Source organism: Notolepis coatsorum (genome assembly GCF_963971535.1).
Source record: "Notolepis coatsorum genome assembly, chromosome: 19".
Lineage (NCBI taxonomy): Eukaryota > Metazoa > Chordata > Actinopteri > Aulopiformes > Paralepididae > Notolepis > Notolepis coatsorum.
This window is the reverse complement of record NC_140183.1, coordinates 65,825,520-65,852,679: the sequence shown is the minus strand read 5'-3', so window position 1 is coordinate 65,852,679 and position 27,160 is coordinate 65,825,520. Positions and strand designations below refer to the sequence as shown.

General features: G+C 44.5%; 1 protein-coding gene across 1 annotated transcript in view; it reads left to right on the top strand.

The window, feature by feature from the left end:
- Window positions 1-27,160, top strand: part of slc6a3 (solute carrier family 6 member 3) — a 97,092-nt gene that overhangs the window by 26,558 nt on the left and 43,374 nt on the right. Inside the window, exons 5-6 of the mRNA XM_084336260.1 lie at window positions 2,916-3,050; window positions 21,801-21,904. Of these exons, the coding sequence (XP_084192386.1) occupies window positions 2,916-3,050; window positions 21,801-21,904 (239 nt within the window). The remainder of the gene's footprint in view (window positions 1-2,915; window positions 3,051-21,800; window positions 21,905-27,160) is intronic.

Sequence of the window (27,160 nt, the reverse complement as noted above, 5' to 3'; positions counted from 1 at the left end):
TAAGAAACACTAAATCAAGCCCTACCACACTACCTGTGTTTCCTGGCCGCCCTAACCTACCTACCCTTAAACTAATGCCCTGTAGACCTAACTTTCTTCAACCACACCTGCTACCAGTCAAAGATCATATACAATCATTTCATTGACCGCCCCAGGAGTACGCGGTGCACCGGACACTAACCAACAACCAGAAAATAATATCCCTATCTACATGTGGTGCCTACTAAACTATATATTTTAACAGCATAAGTAGTCACATCAAATTACAAACAAATACGGCATACTCACCTGTTTGATGAAAATGGCTCAGCCCCCACGTTACACCATGTGTAACGAACACCACCCAAACCATAATATGATGACATCCCGTGCAACACAAAAAAAAATCACCAAACAAAGTGCTAGGGGTAAAAGATCCCGGACGAGCGCCCAATTGTTACGACCCTGGCTCATGGGTACGCAACCTATGTGTAATCAACACCAAAACCCTGTGCTCTAACTCAAAAATGCTACTAAACCAAGGAACTACTAATATAACTATAAGCTAATGTACTGGTAACCCAACAGACAAGGACTGTAAGAACCTGACAGCTCTTTCACTAGGCACAGACCGTGCATGTGTGTTTCTGGGTCTGCCTTTGAAGCTCCCCAGCAGGTAACCAATCAGCACTAATTGGCTAATTGGCAGCCCTCACCTGCCTGCCCTGGTGACACAGGAGTGACCAGGCCTCTAGTACATAACAGTGGTGCTGTGGATATCTACACCTCCATCAACCTTCCCCCTGCGGTGGTGCTGTGGATATCTACACCTCCATCAACCTTCCCCCTGCGGTGGTGCTGTGGATATCTACACCTCCATCAACCTTCCCCCCGCGGTGGTGCTGTGGATATCTACACCTCCATCAACCTTCCCCCTGCGGTGGTGCTGTGGATATCTACACCTCCATCAACCTTCCCCCTGCGGTGGTGCTGTGGATATCTACACCTCCATCAACCTTCCCCCTGCGGTGGTGCTGTGGATATCTACACCTCCATCAACCTTCCCCCCGTGGTGGTGCTGTGGATATCTACACCTCCATCAACCTTCCCCCTGCGGTGGTGCTGTGGATATCTACACCTCCATCAACCTTCCCCCTGCGGTGGTGCTGTGGATATCTACACCTCCATCAACCTTCCCCCTGCGGTGGTGCTGTGGATATCTACACCTCCATCAACCTTCCCCCTGCGGTGGTGCTGTGGATATCTACACCTCCATCAACCTTCCCCCCGTGGTGGTGCTGTGGATATCTACACCTCCATCAACCTTCCCCCTGCGGTGGTGCTGTGGATATCTACACCTCCATCAACCTTCCCCCTGCGGTGGTGCTGTGGATATCTACACCTCCATCAACCTTCCCCCTGCGGTGGTGCTGTGGATATCTACACCTCCATCAACCTTCCCCCTGCGGTGGTGCTGTGGATATCTACACCTCCATCAACCTTCCCCCTGCGGTGGTGCTGTGGATATCTACACCTCCATCAACCTTCCCCCCGTGGTGGTGCTGTGGATATCTACACCTCCATCAACCTTCCCCCTGCGGTGGTGCTGTGGATATCTACACCTCCTCCAATTGAAACTGTTATATCTTCCATAACCAGAGGAATTTATTTTTGACATTGTTGCCAATGTCTTTAGCTTTCATTTACAAGTTGATGTGCAGTGGAGGCCAGCTAATTTGTGAGCAGATGATAATGGGGGCGAGGAGGAGGTGAAAGAGAGACATTTCGTCTTTCAATATGCTTTCAAACACAGACCGGTTATGATATACGTCCCCTCAAGTTTTGCTTGTACAGAAGTATCACCCTAAACGCCAATAAGGTAAAACCCTCACTGTCCCTCCACTGATCACCTCCATCACAGCTGCCTGTCTTCCATGTTTGTATTCATCGGGTGACTCCCACCAGCGCAGAATTGTGATGAATGTAAATCTAGAATGATGTAAAAGTCGCATTCATCCTGATATGACTGTTCAGACTGAGGTCACATTGCAAAAGAATCAGAACTGTATCTGATTTAGGACCACATATGAAAGTGGCCCAAATCAGAATTGAAAAGATCAGATTCCCTGATATTTGTGCTGTTCACACTGTCTGTGTGCTGTTCACACTGTAAAAAAAAAGTTATCTGAGTCACATTATGAGCAAAAATATCTGATTCGGGCCGCTTTTGCCTGCAGTGTGAACGTAGCCTGAGATACACAGGCAGCCAGGGGAGCGACATGAGACAGACACCTATCAGAGAAATAGTCAGAAGAAAGTCATTTCACATGGCGTGCTCTGAAAAGAGAAAAGTAGACTATATTTTAATCAATACGCTTTCTCCACTATGGACATTCAAACCACCCAGTTTAATCACCTGTACATTGTATATTGCTGTTGTACTTTACTGCTACACTGTACTTGTGATGTGTAATGACAATACATTTTAATCTAATCTAATCTGTATGAGAACAGCCCTGACACCATTCCAGCCCAGATTTAACATCCTGGCAGGACTAGAGCTCACTTCTCTCACTGAACAAGAGGAAGTGGGGGAGTGGGATATACAGTAAGAGGGAAATAAAGAGAAAAGCAGCTGTTAAAGCTGTTTAATTGTTAGTTAAGATGAGTTGATATTGTTTATTATAAAATTGGTTGAAACTATTCAATGTGTGTGTGTGTGTGTGTATGTATGTATGTGGGTGTGTGTGCATGTATGTATGTGTGTGTGTACGTGTGTGTGTGTGTATGTGTGTGTGTGTGTGTGTGTGTGTGTGTGTGTGTGTGTGTGTGTGTGTGCGTGCGTGCGTGTGCGTGCGTGTGCGTGTGTGTGTGTGTGTGTGTGTGTGCGTGCGTGCGTGTGCGTGTGCGTGTGTGTGTGTGTGTGGCCCCGCCAGGTCGTGTGGATCACTGCCACCATGCCCTACTTGGTTCTGACCGTGCTGCTGATCCGTGGAATCACCCTCCCTGGAGCCATGGACGGCATTAAGGCCTACCTCTCTGTAGACTTCCTGAGACTCTGTGACGCTGAGGTGAGGGGAGAGCTGGGAGCAGGCCGGGCCGGGGGGGGGGGGGGGGGGGGAGAGAGAGAGAGAGAGAGAGAGAGAGAGAGAGAGAGAGAGAGAGAGAGAGAGAGAGAGAGAGAGAGAGAGAGAGAGAGAGAGAGAGAGAGAGAGAGAGAGAGAGAGAGAGAGAGAGAGAGAGAGAGAGAGAGAGAGAGAGAGAGAGAGAGAGAGAAATAATAATAATAATAATATCTTAGATTTATATAGCGCCTTTCAGGAGACCCAAGGGAAGGGGATCAGGGAACAACGTAACAACAAAAACAAAAGGACTTCCGGTTATGGCGTTGGGGTGATAGGATGCACGACGTTTGCTCCCCGAAACTTTTGATAATTTGAAGCATTTGCACCTCGATTTTTGCTAATATCCTCCACTCTTTAACACATTCCCTGCCACGCACATCTTATACCATTCTCTGCCAGTACTGTAAGTCTATGGAGATGTTCACCTTCTTTGCAGGGCTATAACTTTTTTAATTGTATTGCTAAATTGACATTACTATGGCCCATTCAACATCGATTATCTATCGTTCAGGATGTAGGAACGTTTTACTTTTTCATGCATACATTCATACAAAAATACCGTCTAGAATATAAATATGTTTTTATCGTTTTCTGCAGTAATTCCTAGAACGTGAGTTATAGGCATAAACGCATATATAGATTATCAAATGCCGTTTGTTGCCGATCCACGCTATATAAAAAATTTCAACTGTACATGATCCTAAACGTTATGACTGATCATGCGCGGATGAACGGAGGGGGGGGGGGGTGTTTATAATTCCGTGATCGTCGTTAAATGCTTTATGTAGTATGGGTGATATATTGCTCAGAGCAGTTTGCATGGATAATAATAAACAAACAGGCTGAAAGTAACGTCAGCGTCCTCTTACCGTTGGGCGATGAGACTGGAGCAAAAACATCCCACTTATTTGACGGTGATCGCCTAAATCCATTTCCGGTTTGTATAATCATAATACACGGCCAAATCGTATCGATTATTGCGTTATGGCAGCGATCGCTACACAGGGATGTGTGTATACAGTCCCGCAACAATAAGCGAGTGGCCGGACGCATTTCGGAGACGCACCGAGATCCAACCGGCCATTTCCTGTTTGGCAACTCGCCGATCATCCACCAGGGGGCAGTATTGAAGCGTTGCAGAGGGGCGGCGTGGCTCAGGGGTAGAGCGGGTCGTCCAATGATCAAAGGGTTGGTGGTTCGAATCCCGCTCAAGCCCATGTCCATCCCACTGCCGTTGTGTCCTTGGGCAAGACACTTAACCTACTTGCCTCGTATGAATGTGTATGCATGTGAATGAATGTTGGTGGTGGTCGGAGGGGCCGTAGGCGATGATTATTCGCCACGCTTCCGTGAGTCTGCCTCAGGGCAGCTCTGGCTGCAATTGTAGCTTACCACCACCGGTATGACTGTGTATGAACGAATAATGGACTCTGTAAGCGCTCTGGGGTCACTGGGGTGTCACGAAGAGCGCTATATAAATCCAATCCATTATTATTATTATTATTATTAGTTGTGCCGGCTCACACTGCATCAGACCAGGCTCCGTGAGGGAAATATGAATAACATGGCGAAAAAATGAAATATGATCTCAAAAACGTTGTACGCCGTGGAATGGCAGAATTAGCATGAACTTGAAACACGTTGTACAACGTTTTTGGCGCAGGAAGTGTTAAGGTACACTAAGTACCATACATAAAAATAGGGAAACAATGTCCAGGCACGCACTCCAGGTTTTTCCAAATTTATTGGCAGCCTGTAATCATGACGTTTCGGTGTGAACACACCTTCTTCAGAATGGCTTGCATCTACTAAGTACCATAACTTCTTCCCAGTACCAGAATGGCGGGTCGTGGTCGCAAGAACCAAGGCCAACTACTAATTCAACAAAACTTTAGCCTGCAGCACGAGGAGAGATCTGCTACTAGCAAGATTCCATTGCCAACAGCGGCAGCAGCTAATGCTAACGCGGCGCAGCTAACACTTGAAATGCTGGTCGGTGAACTTGATAAGCTGCGTAAAAATGTAACAGGTGAACTTACCGCATCCATGAACGCCGCCTTAGCCCCACTCCAAGCCTCTCTTCAACAAATCACCGACACGGTAGCCTCACACACCGCCACGATGACTGCAATGGAGACGGCTCTTTCTGCACATTCAGATGATATTACCACACTGGGACGTGATGTGACCGTGTTGAAGTCCAAACTGGAATCCACTACTCAGATGAATGAGAAGTTGCAACTAGCCATCGAGGATCTGGTGTCACGCTCTAAGCGGCAAAATCTCTGTGTGATCGGCATCCCAGAGGGGATGGAGGGAGAAGACCCCCAGCGCTTCATGGCAGCGCTGTTCATGGAGGTGGCGAGAGACGCGCAGCTGGATCCCAGCCTGGAGTTGGACCGCGCACACCGCAGTCTGGGCCCGAAACCGCAGCAAGGATCCCAACACTTCATTGTCCGCTTCCATAAATATACCCAAAAGGAACGGGTGCTTTTGTGGGCTAAGAAGAACAGAGACGTCGTATACAAAGGGCATTCTATCAGGATCTTTGAAGATTTCAGCGCCACACTCGCCAAGAAACGGGCCACCTTTAACAAAGTGAAATCCCAGCTCTACAAAGATGGGATACGCTTCGGCCTCATCTATCCAGCCCGCCTCCGGGTTACCGTTAACGGACTGACTCGCATGTTCGACACCACGGAGGAAGCGGAGCTTTTTTACGGGGATATTAGCAGTAAGTGACCAATTATCAGGATTGCCCACATATCCCATTCGAATAATTATTTATAGTTTGTTTGTTTGCCTTTTTCCCTAATTACTCATTAGGCTATACGTTATAAATGGTCTTTGGGAACACTACATGCTTTGTTTATGGGATGTGTGATGTGCAAGGACTTACATATCAGAAGTGTATGTTACAATATAGTATATTTCATGGGGTTACAAACGTCGTCCTAACTACAGTAACTGGTTGTGCTGATTAAAACGGGACATCACGTGTCAAGTTCAGGGGGATACGGGGGGAGGGAGGGTTTGTTTGTTATTGTGTTAAACACAGACGGGTTTGATATAAAGGGGCATTACGTGCCTAGCTCAGGGGGACACAGGGTAGGGACTAGGGAGGGTTTCTGTTTTTTGTTTTCTATGTTACACTCAGACAGGTTTGTGAAATTGTTTTTAATTTCTCACCTTTATATAACTACCAGCCGCTCTATTATTTTGCTATATATATCTGTGCTTATTAGCAGAATTGTTTTTCTTTTCTTGCTTATATATGGCAGCAACTCAGAATAAGATCCAGATCGGAGGTAAAGCTGTCACGTTAGTTTCCTGGAACGTAAGAGGACTAGGCAATATCATGAAAAGGCAAAAAGTCTTCAGGCACCTTAAATCTCTGTTTGCGGACGTGATATTTTTACAGGAGACACACGTCAAAGCCACACAACGTAGCCTGAGGTGTAATTGGATTTCGCAGGTCTATCACTCGCCTTTCTCCTCCCATGCTCGTGGCGTGGCTATCCTTTTTAAGAAAAATTTCCCATTTCAATTTACTTCTATGACTGCTGACCCTTTTGGTAGATATATTTTAGTTTCAGGCACCATTAATTCATTCCCCTTGACTTTACTTAACATCTATGGTCCAAATACTGATGACCCAAATTTTTTTAAGAACGTTTTCAACCTGCTCCCCGACGCTAGTAACTCAAATGTAATAATTGGCGGTGACCTGAACTGTTATCTAGACCCATACATGGACAGACTATCTACACGCCCACCTCCAGATATCTCATCAGTTCGGGTTCTGAACAACCTGATTAAATCCAGGAACCTAGTAGATATTTGGAGCGTTCAGCACCCGACTGACAGAGATTACTCATTCTACTCTCATCCCCATAAGTCCTATAGTAGAATAGAAAATGTTTTATTAGACTCCCAATTAATCTCCCATGTCACCAACACAAAATACAACAACATATTGATTTCTGACCACAGCCCCCTGTCAATGTCCCTAAATCTCTCCATCCCCAAGCAAACTTACTCTTGGCGTCTCAACCAAGTGTTCAGTATAGACATATGTACAATGTTCGATGCAGAATAGACGTAACTGAGTTACCATATAATATACAATATACTATGCAGTGTACTAATATACAATACTATATAGTGCAAAGCAGAAATGGGATGAGGTACAATTTAGGTACAATTTACAGTAAGGTGTACGAGTTGTAGTGCAAATCCTTTATCAATAAATATAAAGTGTGTTTAGGTGATCTAAAGTGTGGAGAGTGGGTGCTGCAGTGTGTTGTTTGTTTAAAGTGAGTGTGTGCGTGTGGATGTGTGTGCTGTGTGCATTTGATGGTTGTTGTATAGTGTTTATTGTTCGTTGAGCAGCCTGATGGCCTGGGGATAGAAGCTTCTTCTGAGTCTTTCTGTGCTCGCCTTGAGACTCCGGTATCGCTTGCCTGACCGCAGCAGTTCAAAGAGGCAGTTGTTCGGGTGAATGGAGTCCTTGATGATTCTCTTAGCCTTACCCCTGTACCGCTTGTTGTAAATGTTCTGGAGGGTGGGGAGCCCCCCTCCAATTGTGCGTTCGGCTGAACGTGTCACTCTTTGTAGTCTGCTTCGGTCTTGTGCAGTGCTATTCCCAAACCAGGAGGTGATGTTGCCAGTCAGGATGCTCTCTATTGTACATGAGTAGAAGTTCTTAAGGATCTTCTGACTGACTTGGAACTTCCTTAGGCGCCTGAGGAAGTAGAGGCGTTGTCGTGCCTTCTTCACAACACTGTCAATGTGTGTGGTCCATGTCAAGTCCTCGGATATGTGGGCTCCGAGGTACTTAAAGCTGTTCACTCTCTCAACCGGTGCCCCGTCGATGCTGAGGGGGCTGTAGTCCTTGACCCCCGACCTCCTGAAGTCCACAATCATCTCCTTTGTTTTGCTGACGTTCAGGGAGAGGCTGTTCTCCTGGCACCATCCCGCCAGGACCTTGACCTTTTCCAGGTAGGCCCTCTCGTCGTTTGTAGATGTTCAGGCCCACCACTACTGTGTCGTCAGCAAATTTGATGATTGTGTTGTTACTCCGCTGAGCCACACAGTCGTGTGTGTACAGGGAGTAGAGGAGGGGACTCAGAACACAGCCCTGGGGGGCCCCTATGTTGAGGGTGATGGATGAGGAGGTGCAGTTGCCTGCTCTCACCACCTGGGGTCTGCCCGTCAGGAAGTCCAAGACCCACTGGCAGAGGTCATAGTTCAAGCCCAGGTCCCTGAGCTTGGCTATGAGTTTGGAGGGGACTATGGTATTGAATGCCGAGCTGTAGTCGATGAATAGCATTCTCACATAGTTCCCCTTCCTCTTGTCCAGGTGTGATGCTGCTGTGTGCAGCACATGGGCTATGGAGTCCTCCGTGGACCTGTTGGGGCGGTATGCAAATTGCAGGGGGTCCAGGTTGATGGGGAGGGAGGAGCAGATGTAGCCCTTTACTAGCTTCTCAAAGCACTTCATGGCTATGGAGGTGAGAGCTACAGGGTGGTAGTCGTTGAGGCAAGCATGCTTGGATTTTTTAGATACAGGGATGATAGTGGACTTCTTCAGGCAGGTGGGGATGACAGCCTGTTCTAAGGACAGGTTAAATATGTCAGTGAATACCGGGGCCAGTTGGTCGGCACAGACTTTTAGGACGCGGCCGGGGATGCCGTCCGGTCCTGCTGCCTTCCTGATATTCACTTTTTTAAAGGTCCGCCTCACCTCATGCTCTGTTACCCTGAACACTGAGTCTCCATCAGCAGACCCCCCCCCCCCCCCATTGCCGTGGCTTGTAGGCTGGTGTTGTTATTACCAGCCTCAAACCTCGCATAGAAGGTATTGAGATCATTTGCTAAGGAGATGTCACTGTTCAGTTTGAGGGAGGTGCCTTTGTAGTCTGTCATCGTTTTGAGGCCCTGCCACATAGCTCTGGAGTCAGCCTGTTCAAACTGGAGTTCAATTTTATCCCTGTAGCGCCGTTTTGCCTCTATTACTGTCCTCCTTACGTTGTATCGCGGCACCTTGTGGTCATTCATGTTGCCTGCCACCAGGCCGTCGTTGTATGCTGTGGTGCGCGCTTTCAGAGCTTCACGGACGGATTTGTCTAATCTCGTATGAATCCACTGCCAAGAGGGAGAGAGAAAGGCGACTGATTGAGATTAACAATGCTCTTCCCGCCCTCGAGACGGCATATCAGGCCTCAATATCCCCTGAAGATTATAATAAAATATTGAAGGTAAAGTATGAATATAACTGTATACTGGGTGGTCAAATAAACACTCTCCTTTTAAAACTAAGACAAAAGCAATTTGAAATGGAAGATAAGCCTGAGCGTCTCCTTGCGCGACAGCTCAAGGGTGCTCAGGCCTCTAGGTCAATCCTCTCCATCAAGTCTAAGAGTGGTGCCCTGCTGACTAACCCCAGGGAGATAAATGACAGTTTTAAGGAGTTTTACAGTGAACTTTATTCATCTAAATGTGATCCCACTCAATCTGATTTGAACGACTTCTTTGACCCTCTTGAAACACCCAAACTTAGTGATGATGCTAGAAAGGATTTAGACTGTGATTTCACATTGGGAGAAATAACTTCAACCATTAAATCATTCTCATCAGGTAAAGCAGCTGGGCCAGATGGATACAGTGCTGAATTTTACAATAAATTCTGTGACATTCTGGACGGCTAGGTGGCGCAGTGGGCAAGGCGCTCGCCACCAATGCAGGAGATGCTGGGTTTGAGCCCAGCTCTCGCCGTTGCTACCAGCTTGGCTGGTCGTTCATACTAATACAATTGGCAGTATTTTATTTTTTTTTACTTTGACCAGTCAGCTGGTTCTTTTTAGCGTTTATCGCTTTTTCATCGCATTCATACTTGGTCAAGTTCGACCGACAGAAGCAGGCTGAAAGGGTTCAGATGGGGGGGAAGACACTCTGGGAAAGGCACGGCTGCCGTCCGGGATTCGAACGCGCTCAGCCCCAGATCCGTGACGAGCACGGTTGTCCACGGCGCTGAAATAGCACTCGCGGTACGTGGTGAGCTACTGGAGCTCCCACAATTGGCAGTATTAGGGGGTGGGAAGCTGGTGGGTGGGGATCGGACGTTGTGGACAGCGACTCCTACAGGTCGGTTTGTGCGCCTGCGCAGCAGAATCAGGAAGCAACAGGGGCGGCGTGTCCCTCCCATGCAGACCCTCGCCGCTGAGAGATCGCGCTGTGCAGGTGAAAAGATGCGACGGCTGCCTCATCGTGTACCGGAGGGGACACGTGATGCAAGGCTTCGTCCACATTGCAGCCGGCTTGTGGGAGGCATGGCCTAACAACGTTCGAGACAGGGGAGGGTAGAATTGGACAATACGAAATTGGGGAAGGGAGAAAAAATTGAAAATGGGGAGAAAAAGTAGATAAAAAAAAATATATATTCTGTGACATTCTCGCACCACTCCTCCTCAGAATGATATCCAGTTCTGAGAAGGACGGAGTCCTACCCAAAACATTATACGAAGCTAATATTGCCCTCATATTAAAAAAGGGGAAGGAGGAAGTAGACCCGGCCAGCTTCAGACCCATAGCACTCCAAAATTTCGACAGAAAGGTAATTACTAAAATGCTGGCTGTTCGACTAAATAAACACCTGTCAACCATCATTCACCCTGACCAAACAGGGTTCATCCCGAATAGATTTTCCTTCTTCAATGTCAGACGCCTCCTCAACACCATGTATGCTGGTCATAGTCGGACCAGGGGTGCTGCGATTTTATCACTTGACGCACAGAAGGCGTTCGATCAGGTTGAGTGGCCTTATATGTTTGAGTCACTGCATAGATTCGGGTTTGGTGATACATTTATATCCTGGGTAAAGCTCATATATGCCAGTCCAACATGTTCAGTTATAACCAACGGGGAGAAGTCAACCAGATTTCCACTGCTCCGCTCTGTCCAGCAGGGTTGCCCTCTTTCGCCGGTGCTGTTCGCCGTCGCGCTCGAACCCCTTGCCCTAAAAATACGCAGTCACCCAAGTCTTGTAGGCTTGAAAGTTGGAGGCGTCGAGACACGCATCAGCTTGTATGCTGACGATGTAATATTATACCTACACAATTCAGAGATATCGATTCCCCCTCTTTTAGAATTAATTACCTCTTTCGGTGAGCTATCCGGATAGACAATTAACTGGACAAAGAGTGACTTTATGCCTCTTTCTGACACCTTCACTCCCGGTTTCTTGGAAAATCTCCCATTCAAATTGGCAAAAGATCGCCTCACCTATCTTGGTCTGACCATACCCAAAGATCCTAAATTAATATTTAAATTGAACTTTGCCGACTATGTTTCAAGGCTAAAACAATGCATTGACAATTGGAAAGTGCTACCCCTCTCCATGATAGGTCGCATAAACTCTGTCAAGATGGTTTCTCTCCCCAGATTCCTATACCTTTGTCAAAATCTTCCCATCTTTCTCACAAAGTCTTTTTTCAAAGAACTGGACTCTGTAATTCTGTCTTACATCTGGAATTATAAGAATCACAGAATCTCAAAAATGCACTTGCAAAAACCTAAATCTGAGGGAGGGCTGGCCTTGCCAGTATTTAGGCACTACTACTGGGCTGCCAATGTAAGGGCTCTGATGTACTGGCGGCAGGGGACAACAGGTGAATTGACTCCTGGGGCCCCCTTGTGGCTGAGAATGGAGGCTAATTCCCTTGTTAACTCATCCTTGCCAGCTATGCTATTTGTCAAACCAGGGGTACCCGGGATCTTAAGAAGCTTGAAACTAAGTTTTGTTGTGGAAAACTCTGTCAGAATTTAAAATCAAATCAGGGGTGCTTTGAGCCTACCAGCTGTTTCTATCCATGCACCAATCTGTTTTAATCACTCTTTTTCGGCTCCATGGACAGACAGGGGTTACCTTGCCTGGAGTGGGAAGGGGCTAGCTTCCATTAAGGCCTTATACATAGACGGTCACTTTGCATCCTTCGATCTACTAAAGAGGAAGTTTGAGTTGCCCGGCACCAACTGGCTCAGAAATTATGTTAGATCCAAAGTTCAGGCTTTCAAAGAGCTCCCAATTGAACATTCTTTCTTTGATATATTGTTGAGCCCTCCCCACTCCAAGCACCTCATCTCTAGGTTTGTATGTCCTCTACTGAGAAGATTAAAGAACAATGGCAGGAGGAACTCGGTATTGATCTATCTGATATTGTATGGGATAGGAGTCTGTCTATAGTACAACTTGGCTCAGTCAATAGTAGACACCAGCTGATCCAATTTAAAGTTGTGCATCGTCTCCACTACTCCAAGCATAGATTGCACAATATCTACCCCTCTGTTTCACCACTGTGTGACAGGTGCCAGGTATCAGAGGGTACACTTTCTCATGCCTTCTGGTTTTGCCCTTCACTAACAGGATTCTGGGCCAAAATATTTGACTGGTACTCTAAGGCCTACAAGATAACTCTACAGCCGGGGGCAGAGCTCGCCATCTTCGGCTGCTCTGAGTCCTCTCTGAGCTTTCCTACAGCTGTGCAACAATCTTTGATACTGGGGACAACGGTTGCTAAAAAACAAATACTGAAGGAGTGGAAGTCCTCCTCAGCACCTTCTTTCCAACTGTGGATGGCGGACATGACCTCTGTCATATGGATGGAGAGACTAAGGTTCCTGAGAACCGATTCACTTAAAAGGTTTTCAAAAATCTGGGACCCGTTCTTCTCGATGAGGCTAGAGGCGGCAGCTGATTCGCCCATCTGATCTCACATTCCCCCTATGAGGGACCCCAAACATAATATTTCTCACTCATGCAGGGGAGAGAAGGCCTTTGAGTTTGGCAATGGTGCGTAGTTGGAAAAAACATGCCTTTACCACTGAGTTCACTTGTCTGTCGAATTAAAATTGTGGATAAAAAATGACACCTAGGTTCTTGACATAACCAGGGAGGACAGGTTGCCAAGGCTGTTGGTAAGGGTGGTGACAGCGTCTGGGGGACCGAAGAGGATTAATTAATAACGTCATCCAGGCAGGACATGAGACTGTTAAGTAGAGACTGGTTGTTAGGTTTCAGGGAAACGTAAAGCTGTGTGTCGTCAGCATAACAGTGAAAAGAGATGTTGTGCTTCTGAATGATTGGACCAAGGGGTAGCAGGTAAAGAGAGAACAGGATCGGGCCAAGGATGGACCCTTGCAGGACCCCACAAGAGAGGGAGGTTGAGGGGGAGAAGCAGTTGGCGATGTTGACAGCAAAGCTTCTATTTGTGAGATAGGAGGGGAACCATGCTAGTGCAGTGCCACTGACACCGACCCCATGTTGGAGACGATCTAATAGAATGGTGTGATCAACAGTGTCGAAAGCTGCGCTGAGGTCAAGCAGCATTAAAACAGAGCAGTCATGGTTGTCAGTGGCGAGGAGTAGGTCATTTGACACTTTAAGGAGGGCTGATTCTGTGCTATGGCCAGTCCTGAACCCTGACTGAAATGTCTCCAGGATGCTGTTCTGGTGCAGGTAGGGAGACAATTGGCACAGAACAACCTTTTTGAGTATTTTTGACAGAAAAGGAAGCTTGGAAATGGGCCTGTAATTACTGTGCTGGGTGGGGTCAAGGTTTGGTTTTTTCAATAGGGGATGAAAAAAGCAGGATGGAACAGTACCAGTTGCCAGGGAGCTGTTAATAATGGAGAGGATGCTGGGACCGGTTGTGTGAAAAACCTGTTTCAGGAGAGCAGTGGGAACAGTGTCAAGGGGGCAGGTCGCAGGTTTCATAGAGGAAACTATCTCTGTGAGGGTGAGTACGGTAGACTGATGGGCTGAAAGCAGGTCAGTGTGGATGAGCAGACCAGAGGGACAGCTAAGTTACGTGTGGGGGGTGAGATGTTCCTTCTGATATCCTCAACTTTGGTGGTGAAAACATTTGAGAATTCCTCACACTTAGTTGAGGACACATCCATCCAGGTACTGGGGGGGGGCTAATGAGAGAGTTGATGGTAGTGAACAGGGTCCTGGGGTTGTGGGAGTTGTTGATGAGGTCAGAAAAATATGTGATTCTCGCCGCTTTAACCGCTAGCTGGTAGTTAATGCGACTGTCCCTAAGCATTTCAAGTGAGACTTGAAGTTTGTCACGTTTCCACTTCCGCTCTGCCTTCCTATACTCTTTTCTCTGGTCTCTGGTGTTATCATTGAGCCAGGGCTGCCCCTTAGGCTTAGGTTTTTTTCTGTCTAAGGGGGGCTACAGAGTCTAGAGTGGAGAGGCAGGTGGTGTTGAAAAGGGATGTAAGCTCTTCAGTGCTAAGATGGGAGGGAGAGGCTTCAATAGTGCAGGTGTTAGGGGCAGCTATGAAGGCAGTGGAGAACTTACTGGCAGTCGAGGGGTTAATGTTGCGAGAGAGACGTGCAGGGGGAGGGGATTTGGGTGTGGGGAGTGACAGAGATAAGGTAAACACAACAGCAAGATGATCAGATGAGCATGCATTTGTTATGATTAAACTAGACCAGGCCCATTGCAAGTTGCTGTACTCTGGCTTCAGTGACAGTAGGCCTGAAAAATAGATATAGTAAAGACGTTTCAATCATTAAAGGCCCCATGAAATCAAAATAGATGTTTGTAATTTCCTGCAAAACGGAAAATAAATGTGATGTGTACCCAGCACACAGGGGCGTATGACATGCTTTCTAGAATGACATTTACAGAACATTGTAACTGAGCAGCACTCTGCCTCTTTAACAAAATTGAACAAATGTTCAATGTTAGCTTGCTAGCTAACATTACTAATGTTGCGTAATGTTGCTAACATATGTTGCTAACATTAGCTTGCTAGCTAACCTTACTAATGTTGCGTAATGTTGCTAACCTATGTTGCTAACATTAGCTTGCTAGCTAACGTTACTAATGTTGCATAATGTTGCTAACCTATGTTGCTAACATTAGCTTGCTAGCTATTGGGTTGACCATAATGCACATTCAGCACTATTGGCTACTATAAATGCCAATCAATATCCACGACAAGTCCCTTCCTAGCTTCCTGTTTTTACAGGAAACACATACATATGTGGAATCAAATAGCATTCTGCTAGCCGTTTCATGGGGCCTTTAACATTGTAATTTTTGTGGCATAACCACAGAGAGTGAAAAACTACTGATACATTGTCCCTTAGCATACAGCACCACTGAAAAGGTGGGGGAAATCATTGCAATTACACTAGTTTCAATGGGCAGGTTTAGTCTGTGTCACATGAAGATTCAAATGCTATTTGAAAGGCCTTTCACTAAACACCATGAGAAAATAGTTTGTGTAAAACTGAACTGTTTCCTACCTATAACTACTGGTTATGTCGCAGCTCGACCTGGAAGTAAAGAGAGTAGTAGGTTCCACTTCCCAGACAGAGTGGACAGACACAACCAGTGCAAAAAAGATTATTACATGTGGAACACAAGAAACTGGAAAATGGCCCTTTTTACAGTCGGAGGGGGAGCAACCAATCTTCTCCCCTGTCGGTTGGGCGCTGTTGGCCCTCTGGCAGATAGGCGGTAACAGTACAGGGGGTTACCATGGAATACCTACGATATGGCTCTCACTACTTGAGCAGCAGGGGTTAGTACTTAGTGTTAAGTATTGGCATCACCGTTACAGTCACTTCACCATAGGTAGAACACACACATACATTCTTTAATTTTTTTATATATATTGTAGCAGGGTGGATTATCCCTGCTTTATGGGAGTGGTTGTACACCTGGTAGCGGGATGCAGCAGAGCAGAGTCTAGCTGGATCCCCGACTGTAGGCCAGGAATGTCGAAATGGAGGTCGAGCAGCAGGAGCGGATGGGGCCTAGGATTCACTGACCTAGGGATGGTACTCTGGTCCTTCAGGCCCTCCAGGGCGATCAGCAGTAGCTCCCCACACACCCCCACTTCCCCCAATAATTCACCTGATGGCAGTAAGATGGATAACGTTTTCGCTCCCCAAAGCAGTACCCTTCCTTAATGACCTGTAGAGACCTTTAACCATGAACTAGAGACAGGGGTGGGGAAGGGTTAAATAATGATGAGCATTACCCAGGCAGAAAATGGTTAAGACAACAGACTCAGTAACAGACACACACACAGTGCTCCCATTCAGTATTTGTTTAGTGAAGCATTGATCTGGTTCTCAACACAACTACAGCCATTATATTGTTATCAAAAGGCCCCATGAGCAAAGCTCCTCCCGCTTACACAACCATGAGCAAAGCTCTTCCCGCGTACACAACCATGAGCAAAGCTCTTCCCACACTAGGCTAGACACAGTAACAAGACCTTCCCTTTAAGGGTTTATATATACTGTTCCACTACTCCATAGGTGGGGAGCAGTGGAGGCTGCTGACCACATTTTTAGGTGAAGCACAAATTATTATATTATATACTAAATTATATTTTTAAAACATCCCCCACTGTGTGTCAGTGGTCAGTGGACACAGATGAAAACATATTAACATTAGGTGACAGCGCACCTGACCAGATGAAATCATATTAGGTGACAGCGCACCTGACCAGATCAAAACATATTAGGTGACAGCGCACCTGATCAGATCAAAACATATTAGGTGACAGCGCACCTGACCAGATCAAAACATATTAGGTGAAGGTGACAAGGAAGCCACAGACTCATACCCCCCCGACACTCAACTAACCGCCTCGGACAGTCCTTCATACCAGTGGCCATCAGGCTCCACAACAGTGGGCAGGGACTGCTGCCAGACATCGACCTAGAACTAATAGGAACCCAAGTAGGACAATAACACTACCTTATGCATACTGCACCTTATGTGGATACTGTGATACTGTGAATAATGAATAATGTATATTTCAGTTAGTTAGATAGTCAATTATAACACTACCTTATGCATACTGCACCTTATGTGACACTGTGAAAATATATTTCAGTTAGTTAGATAGTAAATTATATTGACCTATTTGTTTACACTGCTTGTGTTGTTTTCACTACCTGTACACCCCCCCCCCCTTCCCCCATGCTGCTATGATGCCTGAATTTCCCCAAGGGGATCAATAAAGGAATATCTTATCTTAAAAGGAAAGATGAAATTACCTACCTGGGTTCCATCCTATAGAGGCAAATCTTTCCTGTGACAAAATGGGATCCAATGTAATAAAACTAAGTCAACCAACGAACTAGATTCCTGTACCGGATCTCCTCTCTGGTAAACAAGAATACCTTGAAGACTCTAACAAGAGCACTCATTCAAGGGTACTACGACTATGCTTGCACCTCATGGTACCAAAGCACCTCAAAGGCACTAAAAACAAGATTACAAACATCACAAAACAAACTGGTCAGACTACTGCTTGACCTTACTCCTAAAACCCACCTCACCCCTGCCCACTTTGACAACCTAGGATGGCTTAGAGTAGACGACAGAGTACAGCAACTTGCAATGGGCCTGGTCTACAAGATACACTACACCACTAAGATGCATGTCGAAATACTTCCCAAAGGTCAGTGAATACCACGACCACAACACCAGAGGGAGTTCCACAAATCATGTTCAACCCATATAAAATCATTTAAAAAGTTAAAAAAAGAAAAAATAATTATAATTTTTTTTAATAAAAGAAAAATCGTCATAACTTAGAAATTAGACTGCATAGGTATATGAATCGATATCGCGATTCTGTTTTGATTAATTGCCCAGCCCTACTGTGTACAGTAAGTTAGCTTGGTGATCATCATTGTGATGTAGGCTAAGCTAAAAGGTAGCTAACAAATTGGCTAGCTACTGTTAGCATACAAGCTTTTACAAACACTGTACTTACTTTTTCATCCACAACTTTTTTTCTGATCCAGATGCATAAGTCCACTTCTTCATGTTGCTCAGTTGCTGGTTTATACTTCGGTCCTAATGTTGGCGCAAAGTTTAATTTAGCCTACTGTGTTGTTACAGCTGTACAGCTTACTAAACTACTACTAGCTTGCTCTTTCAATGCTGCCTTGCACACAGTCAAAACAGTCCAGCTGCAGTTCCGTAGGTTAGGTTTAGCTGGGGCCAATCTCAAGTTTCTCAAGTTTCTTTATTAGTTGTCATACAGAAGTACAGAATACTTTTATACAAAATGCTTCTTTCTGTTACATTTTGTATAAAAGTATTCTGTACTTCTGTATGACAACTAATAAAGAAACTTGAGAAACTTGAGATTGGCCCCAGCTAAACCTAACCTACGGAACTGCAGCTGGACTGTTTTGACTGTGTGCAATGCAGCAATCTCTGATTGGATTTGAAGGTTGTCAATCATTCAACCCGCGTTCGTGGGTGGCTGAGGCAAATCTGCACAGGTAGTGCTTAGATGACTCAAATAGCCTATTTTGATTGGATAATAGAATGAAAAGAACTGCCTGTGCAGTGAAAGTTTCACTTAGTGATTGACAGCTAGCCATGACTGACTGCAGCCCTGACCAAAGAGCTCAGAGCTGTCACTTTTGGCCATTTTTGAAGAAAAAAAGAATTTACTGGCTTTTTTTTTACAGCGGAAAACATTTCTAATAAAAAATAATAATAATTTAAAAAAATATATAATTATATATATATATATATATATATATATATATATATATATATATATATATATATATATATATATATGAGCATTAACCCAGGCAGAAAATGGTTAAGACAACAGACTCAGTAACAGACACACACACAGTGCTCCCATTCAGTATTTGTTTAGTGAAGCATTGATCTGGTTCTCAACACAACTACAGCCATTATATTGTTATCAAAAGGCCCCATGAGCAAAGCTCTTCCCGCTTACACAACCATGAGCAAAGCTCTTCCCGCTTACACAACCATGAGCAAAGCTCTTCCCGCTTACATAACCATGAGCAAAGCTCTTCCCACACTAGGCTAGACACAGTAACAAGACCTTCCCTTTAAGGGTTTATATATACTGTTCCAAAAAAGAATTTACTGGAATTTCTTTTACAGCGGAAAACATTTCTAATAAAAAATAATAATAATAATAATTTAAAAAAATATATAATTATATATATATATATATATAAATATATATATATATATATATATATATATATGTGTGTGTAAATTAATAATAATTATGAATTATGAGTGAATTTGTGTTTCACGTGTTGTCATAGAGAAACCTCCACTGGTGGGGAGAGAGGGGAGGAAAAGGGAAGGGATAAAAGGGGTTACTGAATGGGAATTTTATAAAGGAACACACATATTATTACACTCAAAAGAAATTAACAGTGGGCCCACATTTAGCAAATAAACTCCTATCTAGAGCCGGCTTGAAATGGTTGGGGCGCCCCTTTACACTGCTCTCCAGTGTGCATTCAAAGCACTGTTTATCTTCACTCGTATAGAGCTTGCTCCCCACAGTGTACTGTCTACCGAACACGTTTTCAACACTCAGAGCGCCGCTACTTATCCAAGATGGTGGGCCCAAACTCAGCACCGCTAGTCCGGATGCTAAGATGGCCGATGGAGATCCCGCGATAACAGCCAGCGGGGCGGAGTGGATGCTGGGGCAGGTGCTGCTGGCAACGGCTTGAAGAGGCTGGAGAAGCGTGCAGTGTAGTGGCGTCCTCTGCTGGGCTGAAGAGGGGAGCCGTCGCGCGTGCTAAACTGTGGTGCTCGCCTAAACACAGCTAAACTGTGGGTCGTATTGAACCCTCCTACTATGACGCCTATATACACAGCTAACGCAAGGTGGCCAACGCCTACCACCTGGTCTTCGGCTCTGCTCGCCTGGTGAAGCCTTCACAGTGTCTCTGGCCCATGAACCAAACGCTAGGCTACCGCAGATATTTCTGGAATAACCAGTTTTGTAGCTGAGTCTATTCCTTTATCCGGCGCATTAATCAAACGCTCAACTACCGCATGTATTTCTGGAATAACCCGTTTTGTAGCTGAGTCTATTCCTCGCACGCTCGCTCCTCTGGTGCTCCTCGGATAGACGTCCTCTCTCCTCTGTGGCGTTGACCTCCTTCTTCCTCGTCTGATGTCCTTCCTTCCCAGCGACCACCACCGCCGCCTGCCGGCACCTGTAGTACTGTCTCGATATGAAACAAACGCCAATGTTTTGAAGGAGGGAATCAAAGATGCAGCAATCTCCGCACGTTAATTGTCCATGTCCAGGAGGGATGATCAAGAGCGGTCAACTGGTTACAACGTCCTTGTGAACACAGGGAATGCAAAAGATTATGTTAGCCACCCTGAATAATAGCCAGACATATTCAGGTTGCTACAATACTGTATATATATATATATTTTTTCACTTTTTTCTGTATTTTGCTCCCATCCCAATTTAGTCGTTATGCCAATTCCCTTCCTGGTCGTTGCACGCATTGCCCCACTGTTGGCCTAGGGAGGGTGTAGAACTACCACATGCCTCCTCCGATACATGTGGAGTCAGCCAGCCGCTTCTTTTCACCTGACAGCGAGGACTCTCACTGGGGTTCATGCTATTTCCACCCGATCCCCTCCCTGCTGAACAGGCGCCCCGACCGACCAGTAGGAACTGCAGTTTACAACAACCAGGACACATACCACACTGGCTTCCCACCCGCTAACACTGCCAATTGTGTTAGTAGGGACGACTGACCACGCCGGAGGTACCGCTGACAGCTGGATTTGATCCCAGAGTCTCTGCGGTGGTAGGCGAGTGCATTCTCCACTGCGCTACCCAGCCGCCCTTTCAAAATCGCTACATTCTACTAGCACGCCCACACGCCGTAGGCCACTGAGGTACACATAAAATGTTTGTTCCCCACAAAAGGGGAAGCTAAAAACAGGCTGCCTGCTAATATTTACACTAGCTCTCAGTCTAAACAACAAAGAGAACGGGGAAGGACAGATACAAACCACGGGGAGAGATTAAAAACGGGAGGGGGAATTGGACTTTTAAAAGGGAAGCGCCGAGTTCAAAGTCAAGCTGCCTCTCATCTAGCAATCACTGTCAATGTCAATGTTCTCAGTAAGCCGTTCACACAAAATGGCCGTTCACACAGTCTTAGAAAAAAACTGAATAATCTGTCACCTTCGACAGTTACATAACCAGGTCCTATTATTTCCGTCTTAATTGGCGGAAATATCCACATTCATCTCAACAAGCAGTATGGATCTCTGTGATAGACGGCACTCAATATACTGGGAGAGAGAGTGAGAGAGAGAGAGAGAGAGAGAGAGAGAGAGAGAGAGAGAGAAAGAGAGAGAGAGAGAGAGAGCGAGAGAGAGAGAGAGAGAGAGAGAAAGCAGTGAGACAGAGAAAGCAAGATAGAGAAAGACATCATGATATAATAGAGAGAGAGAGAGAAAGCAGTGAGACAGAGAAAGCAAGATAGAGAAAGACATCATGATATATGGGAAGAGAGAGAGAGAGAGAAATAGAAAGAGAGAGGGAAAGCAGTGAGACAGAGAAAGCAAGATAGAGAAAGACATCATGATATATTATGGGAAGAGAGAGAGAGAGAGAGGCACGTAGGTAATTTGAGAATTAGATTAGACACATGCATGGAGCAGCAATTTGCAAAATGACTACCCCGTATTCACAAGTGTCTTTCATCTTCTGCCGTTGAATGAGTTTCCTGCAATTATCCCTAATAATGGCTTCTTTCCCTGCCGTGTCTTTTGTTCACCCGCTTCACACTGGCGGGCTTGATTTGTTGTCCTGCAGGTCTGGATCGACGCAGCGACACAGATCTGCTTCTCATTGGGGGTGGGGTTCGGTGTTCTGATCGCCTTCTCCAGCTACAACAAATTCAGCAACAACTGTTACAGGTGAAGAGTGGGGAAGCAACACACACATACACACACACACATACAAACACACACATACACACACACATACACACACACACACACACACACATACAAACACGTACATACACACACACACACACATACATACACACACACAAATACAAACACACGCACAGAAATACAAACACACACACACACAAATACAAATACACACACAAATACAAACACACACACAAACACAAACACAGACAGATACACACACATATACAAACACACACACAAACACAAACACAGACAGATACACACACAAATACAAACACACGCACAAATATAAACACACGTACATACACACAGTCCAGCTGCCCAACCCCTGTATGCTTGCCCACTAGCCTGACTGTCCTGATTGTGTATACTGTATGTGTGCCTGCCTATACAGTGCTTGACCATGTATGGGCTTTGATTTGTCCCTGTACACTATGTTTTTATAGATGCATGAATGCTTAGTGAGTGAATCGTTGGCATATTTACAGTTTTTCATTTTTATGAAAATGTTTAAATTATATAAATTGATATGCACTGTCCCTGATCAAATAATAAATAAATAAAAACACACAACCCACATCCATACATACACACACACACACACACACACACACACACACACACACACACACACACACACACACACACACACACACACACACACACACACACACACACACACACACACACACACACACACACACACACAAATACACATTCACACAGACACAAATACAAACACACATCCACACACACACAAATACAAACACACACACATACACACGTACACACACACATACACACACAAATACATACAAACACACACACACAAATATAAACACACACACACACAGATACAAACACACATATACACACGCAAATACAAACATGCACATACACACTGATACACACATACAAACTCACACACTTTCGCTCTCTCTCTCTCTCTCTCTCTCTCTCTCTCTCTCTCTCTCTATCTCTCTCTCTCTCTCTCTCTCTCTCTCTTTCTCTCTCTCTCTCTCACACACACACATTTAAAGGTTGCCCTTTGAAGGTCCTTGCAACCCGCTATGTCTTTGACACCATGCAACACACAACGTGTTGCACACACTGTTGCAAACCAACCAACATATGCCACACAGAACGCTTGTAAATCATCAGCATGTCACACAGAAAGCTTGTAAATCATCAGCATGTCACACAGAAAGCTTGTAAATCATCAGCATGTCACACAGAAAGCTTGTAAATCATCAGCATGTCACACAGAAAGCTTGTAAATCATCAGAATGTCACACAGAAAGCTTGTAAATCATCAGCATGTCACACAGAAAGCTTGTAATCGTCAGCATGTCACACAGAAAGCTTGTAAATCACCAGCATGCCACACAGAAAGCTTGTATCTTTTATTTTACAAATCTTCAGCATGTCACACAGAAAGCTTGTATCTTTTATTTTACAAATTACCAGCATGTCACACAGACAGCTTATATATTTTATTTTAAATCATCAGCATGTCACACAGAGAGCTTGTATCTTTTATTTTACAAATTACCAGCATGTCACACAGAAAGCTTGTATATATTTTTTTTTCTGTAATGGAAACATTTTAATGTCTTGATGATGAAAATACATGAATGGTTTTCTGAAAAGTTTACTTTTAATACTCTAGGTAGAAGGTTGCTGTGGGACAATGTTGAGTCAATCCATGATGCCCTGGTCTCTTCCTGAAATACTACCAAAGACACACTCCTGATTGATTGTAAAATAATAGCAAGGGTAAAATGAGCAGACATATAATATCACAGTTTTTCACATTAGGATCTAACATCCCAACAGGCCACCTTGTTAATGGTTTGATTCAGTTTTAGTAGAATAGAAAAGACATGAATGATGAAATGAGCACATAAAGTGCAGACATTTTCATTTCAACCTTTATTTAAAATCGTAAGCATCTGAGGTTTCCCTCATTTACAGAAACGACGATTGTACAGTACATAATAAAAACAATATTCACAGAAATTTAAACACCAGAGTAAAAAATTTAAAACTTTTAAAAATAATTAAAAAAGATCAACTAAAACAGTTACATGTAGTCAAACAATGGTCTGAAATCATACGTTTAAACATTCCAAGGAGAACCTCCAATTTCAGCGTGAGTTGAAGGACATTCCATGAGTTAGAGGCATCAAAGGAAAAGGCTGACTTCCCTAGCTCAGAACAAATTTGAGGAACCCTAAGAACCATCCAGTCATTCGCTCGAGTTGAATAGGTTCCAATATTCCAATCTAACCGTGAGGAGATATAAACAGGTTGTTTACCAATAAGGGCTTTAAAAATAAATAAATAAATACCAGTGTTTGTTGCGCCTTTCTGCAAGAGAAGGCCAACCCACCCTATCATACAGGACACAATGGTGAGTATCATATCTGTCACCAGTTATAAATCTGAGAGCTGAGTGATATGCAGAATCCAGAGGTTTAAGAGTTGATTCTTCCGTTTTGACAGCAATATGTAGCAGGCGCGTTTGGTTACAGCTCCGCTCCCGTCAACGTTAATTTAGTTTAAAAACCTTATTTGAACAACACTAATGAAATTAAACCACATCGTATATATTAAATAAGACCTTCTACTAACTATATCAAAAGAAATAAAGATTCAACATGGAACCTAAGGACAAGAAAAAGAGTGGAAAGAAACTCGGAACAGACAGTACAACGGCGCAAGTCATGACACGCTCTCATGATACAGCAGCCGCCAGTACAACAGCACCGTTGTTGACTAGCCCCGTCGGGGAGACTGTAGCGGATAACATACCGGGACCGAAGACGACTAGCCCCGAGAGGGTGACAGCAGTCGACGATATAACGGTAACGACGGGGACAAACACCGTGAGAGAGAAAGCAGTTGAATTTGAGAAGAAAATGTCTGTTAAATCCACCGTGTTCCCCAATGCTCCTACAACCTCAACTGATACAAACAGGGAAGTTACACAACCCGATTTCAGGTCTCTGACTAGCCTGATAAAGGATCAGATGGACGCTTTCAAATTACACATCGACGAATTCAAAGTACACATCGATGCTAAATTCGAAGAGGTTATAAAAGCGGCCGCGGAACAGGCCGGGCGAATCACTGCAGTGGAGAACACGGTGCTAGGAATTACATTGAAAGTACAAGAGAACGAGAAGACTGTTAACGATGGATTCACAGAGGTAGCGGAGGAGATAAAACAGGTGGAAAAAGCGCTTCTGAAGAAAATACAAGACATCGAAAAGGAAGCAATGGAGAGGCGGCTCGAGATCGAACGCTACTACCGTAGAAATAATATCCGTATTGTGGGATTGGATGAATCAGTCAATTGCACAGATGACTTATTTCCAACTGTGTTAGCAGGAATTCTAGGTACACATATCCTACCCACAGCGCCGTTAGTGGACCAATGTTACAGAGTCGGTACACGAGACCAAAAAGGCAGCGGGCCGAGGGTTATCATTGCTACTCTGCGCAAGACAGAAATAAGAGATGCGATCATCAGAGGGGCACGCAATCAATGGGGGAAACTGAAATATGGTGACAAACCAGTGTTTTTCTACGAGGATCTATGCAAGGAGGCCATTGCTCTACGTGTCCCCTACAAGGATGTGCTGCAGAGATTATACAAGAGAAATCTTAAGCCAAGCCTTAGGTACCCGGCCCTCCTATCCATCTTGGGGGAAAATGGTAATAGGCTCGGATTACACTCGCCTAAAGACGCAGATGAATACATGAAGAAATATGAAACTGGTTCCCCGGGGCCGGTCGCAACATAGGCTCGAATCAGAAGATATCTGATCATCTCTCTCTTTTTCTCAATTTTTTTACTCTTTGTATTTTATTATTTTTATTAGAATGACTTTACCACGGCTCAACAAAAGCAACAGCTGTTATGCATGTTGGCAACACTGAGGCACAAAGTGTTTAATACGGATCGATTGGCATTATATTTATAGACTTCTGGTCTCTGAGGAGGCAATAATCCAATATTGACATTGGGAACACTCTGGAATATTCTGGACTCTTCTCTCGACTACTCGGGGCACAATGGAATATGCTGGAAAACACTAGTAGGTCACAACTCCTGGGTAGGAAGATTATTCTGGAACATAACAGCAGTGTTTACGGATTTACAAGGTTATTCTACAACCTTCTAGAATATACTGCAATCATACAATGAAGGCCTGTAACTTTAACATCCGGTATTTATATGCATATGATCCAGTGACGGAAGCTCAATAAGGTTTTAAAAACATCAGCCACATCTAAAGGTATAAGCATGACAAGGTTATTCTAATATTTTAAACAATTACTCCACTGCTTTAGGGATTTGCATAATTTAGCTCTAAAAATATATATATATATTTTTTTTCTTACTTATTTTTTCTCTGTTGAGTTTTATTTTAATTCTCACTTTTTTATGGTGTTAGTATTTTTCTCCACACTTTTCTTTTTTCTGATGGTTCCAACATAAGTTAGTAGAAGGTTCAAATGAATATACAATGAAGGTATATTTTTCATTTTTCACACTATTGTTATTACATTAATGGGAAGGCGCAAGACCAAAAGTGACATTCTATTGAATTAGAATGAAAGTTTTAGATCCTATGGCAATTAGCATAGGAAGATTAGGGTTATTAAGCTCAATTTGGGCAACCCGGTGGCTTAAGGGAGGGAGTCATACGCGTAGGATGTGTCTATGGAACACAGTCCTGTACGACTCCCGGAGGGAGGGGGAATTAGGGGATTATTATTTGTATATATGTATGTTTTTAAGCTCGGCTCTCAACGGGACCTCAATAGTTGGATGTATATCTATTGTAGCTTCGCACTCCAGAAGCATTACCAACAACTACACAACAACATGTATAGATTATGGCTAGTTTGAATATAATGATCTGGAACACTGGGGGAATAAATAATCAACACAAACGCAAAAGCGTGCTCACACTGATGAAAAAAGAACAGGTTGACGTGGCTCTGCTAAGCGAAACGCACATTTTAGAGAAAGACATAGATACGTTAGCGGACAACACATATCATAACATTAGTCACTCTTCCTTTGGAACGAGAACTCGTGGAGTTGCCATAGTCGTTAGACGGAAGTTGAATATTGAATTGAAGGGAGTATGGTCTGATGCAGATGGTCGGATAACTATAGCTAAGATTGTACACAAGAACAGGAAAATAGCATTGGTA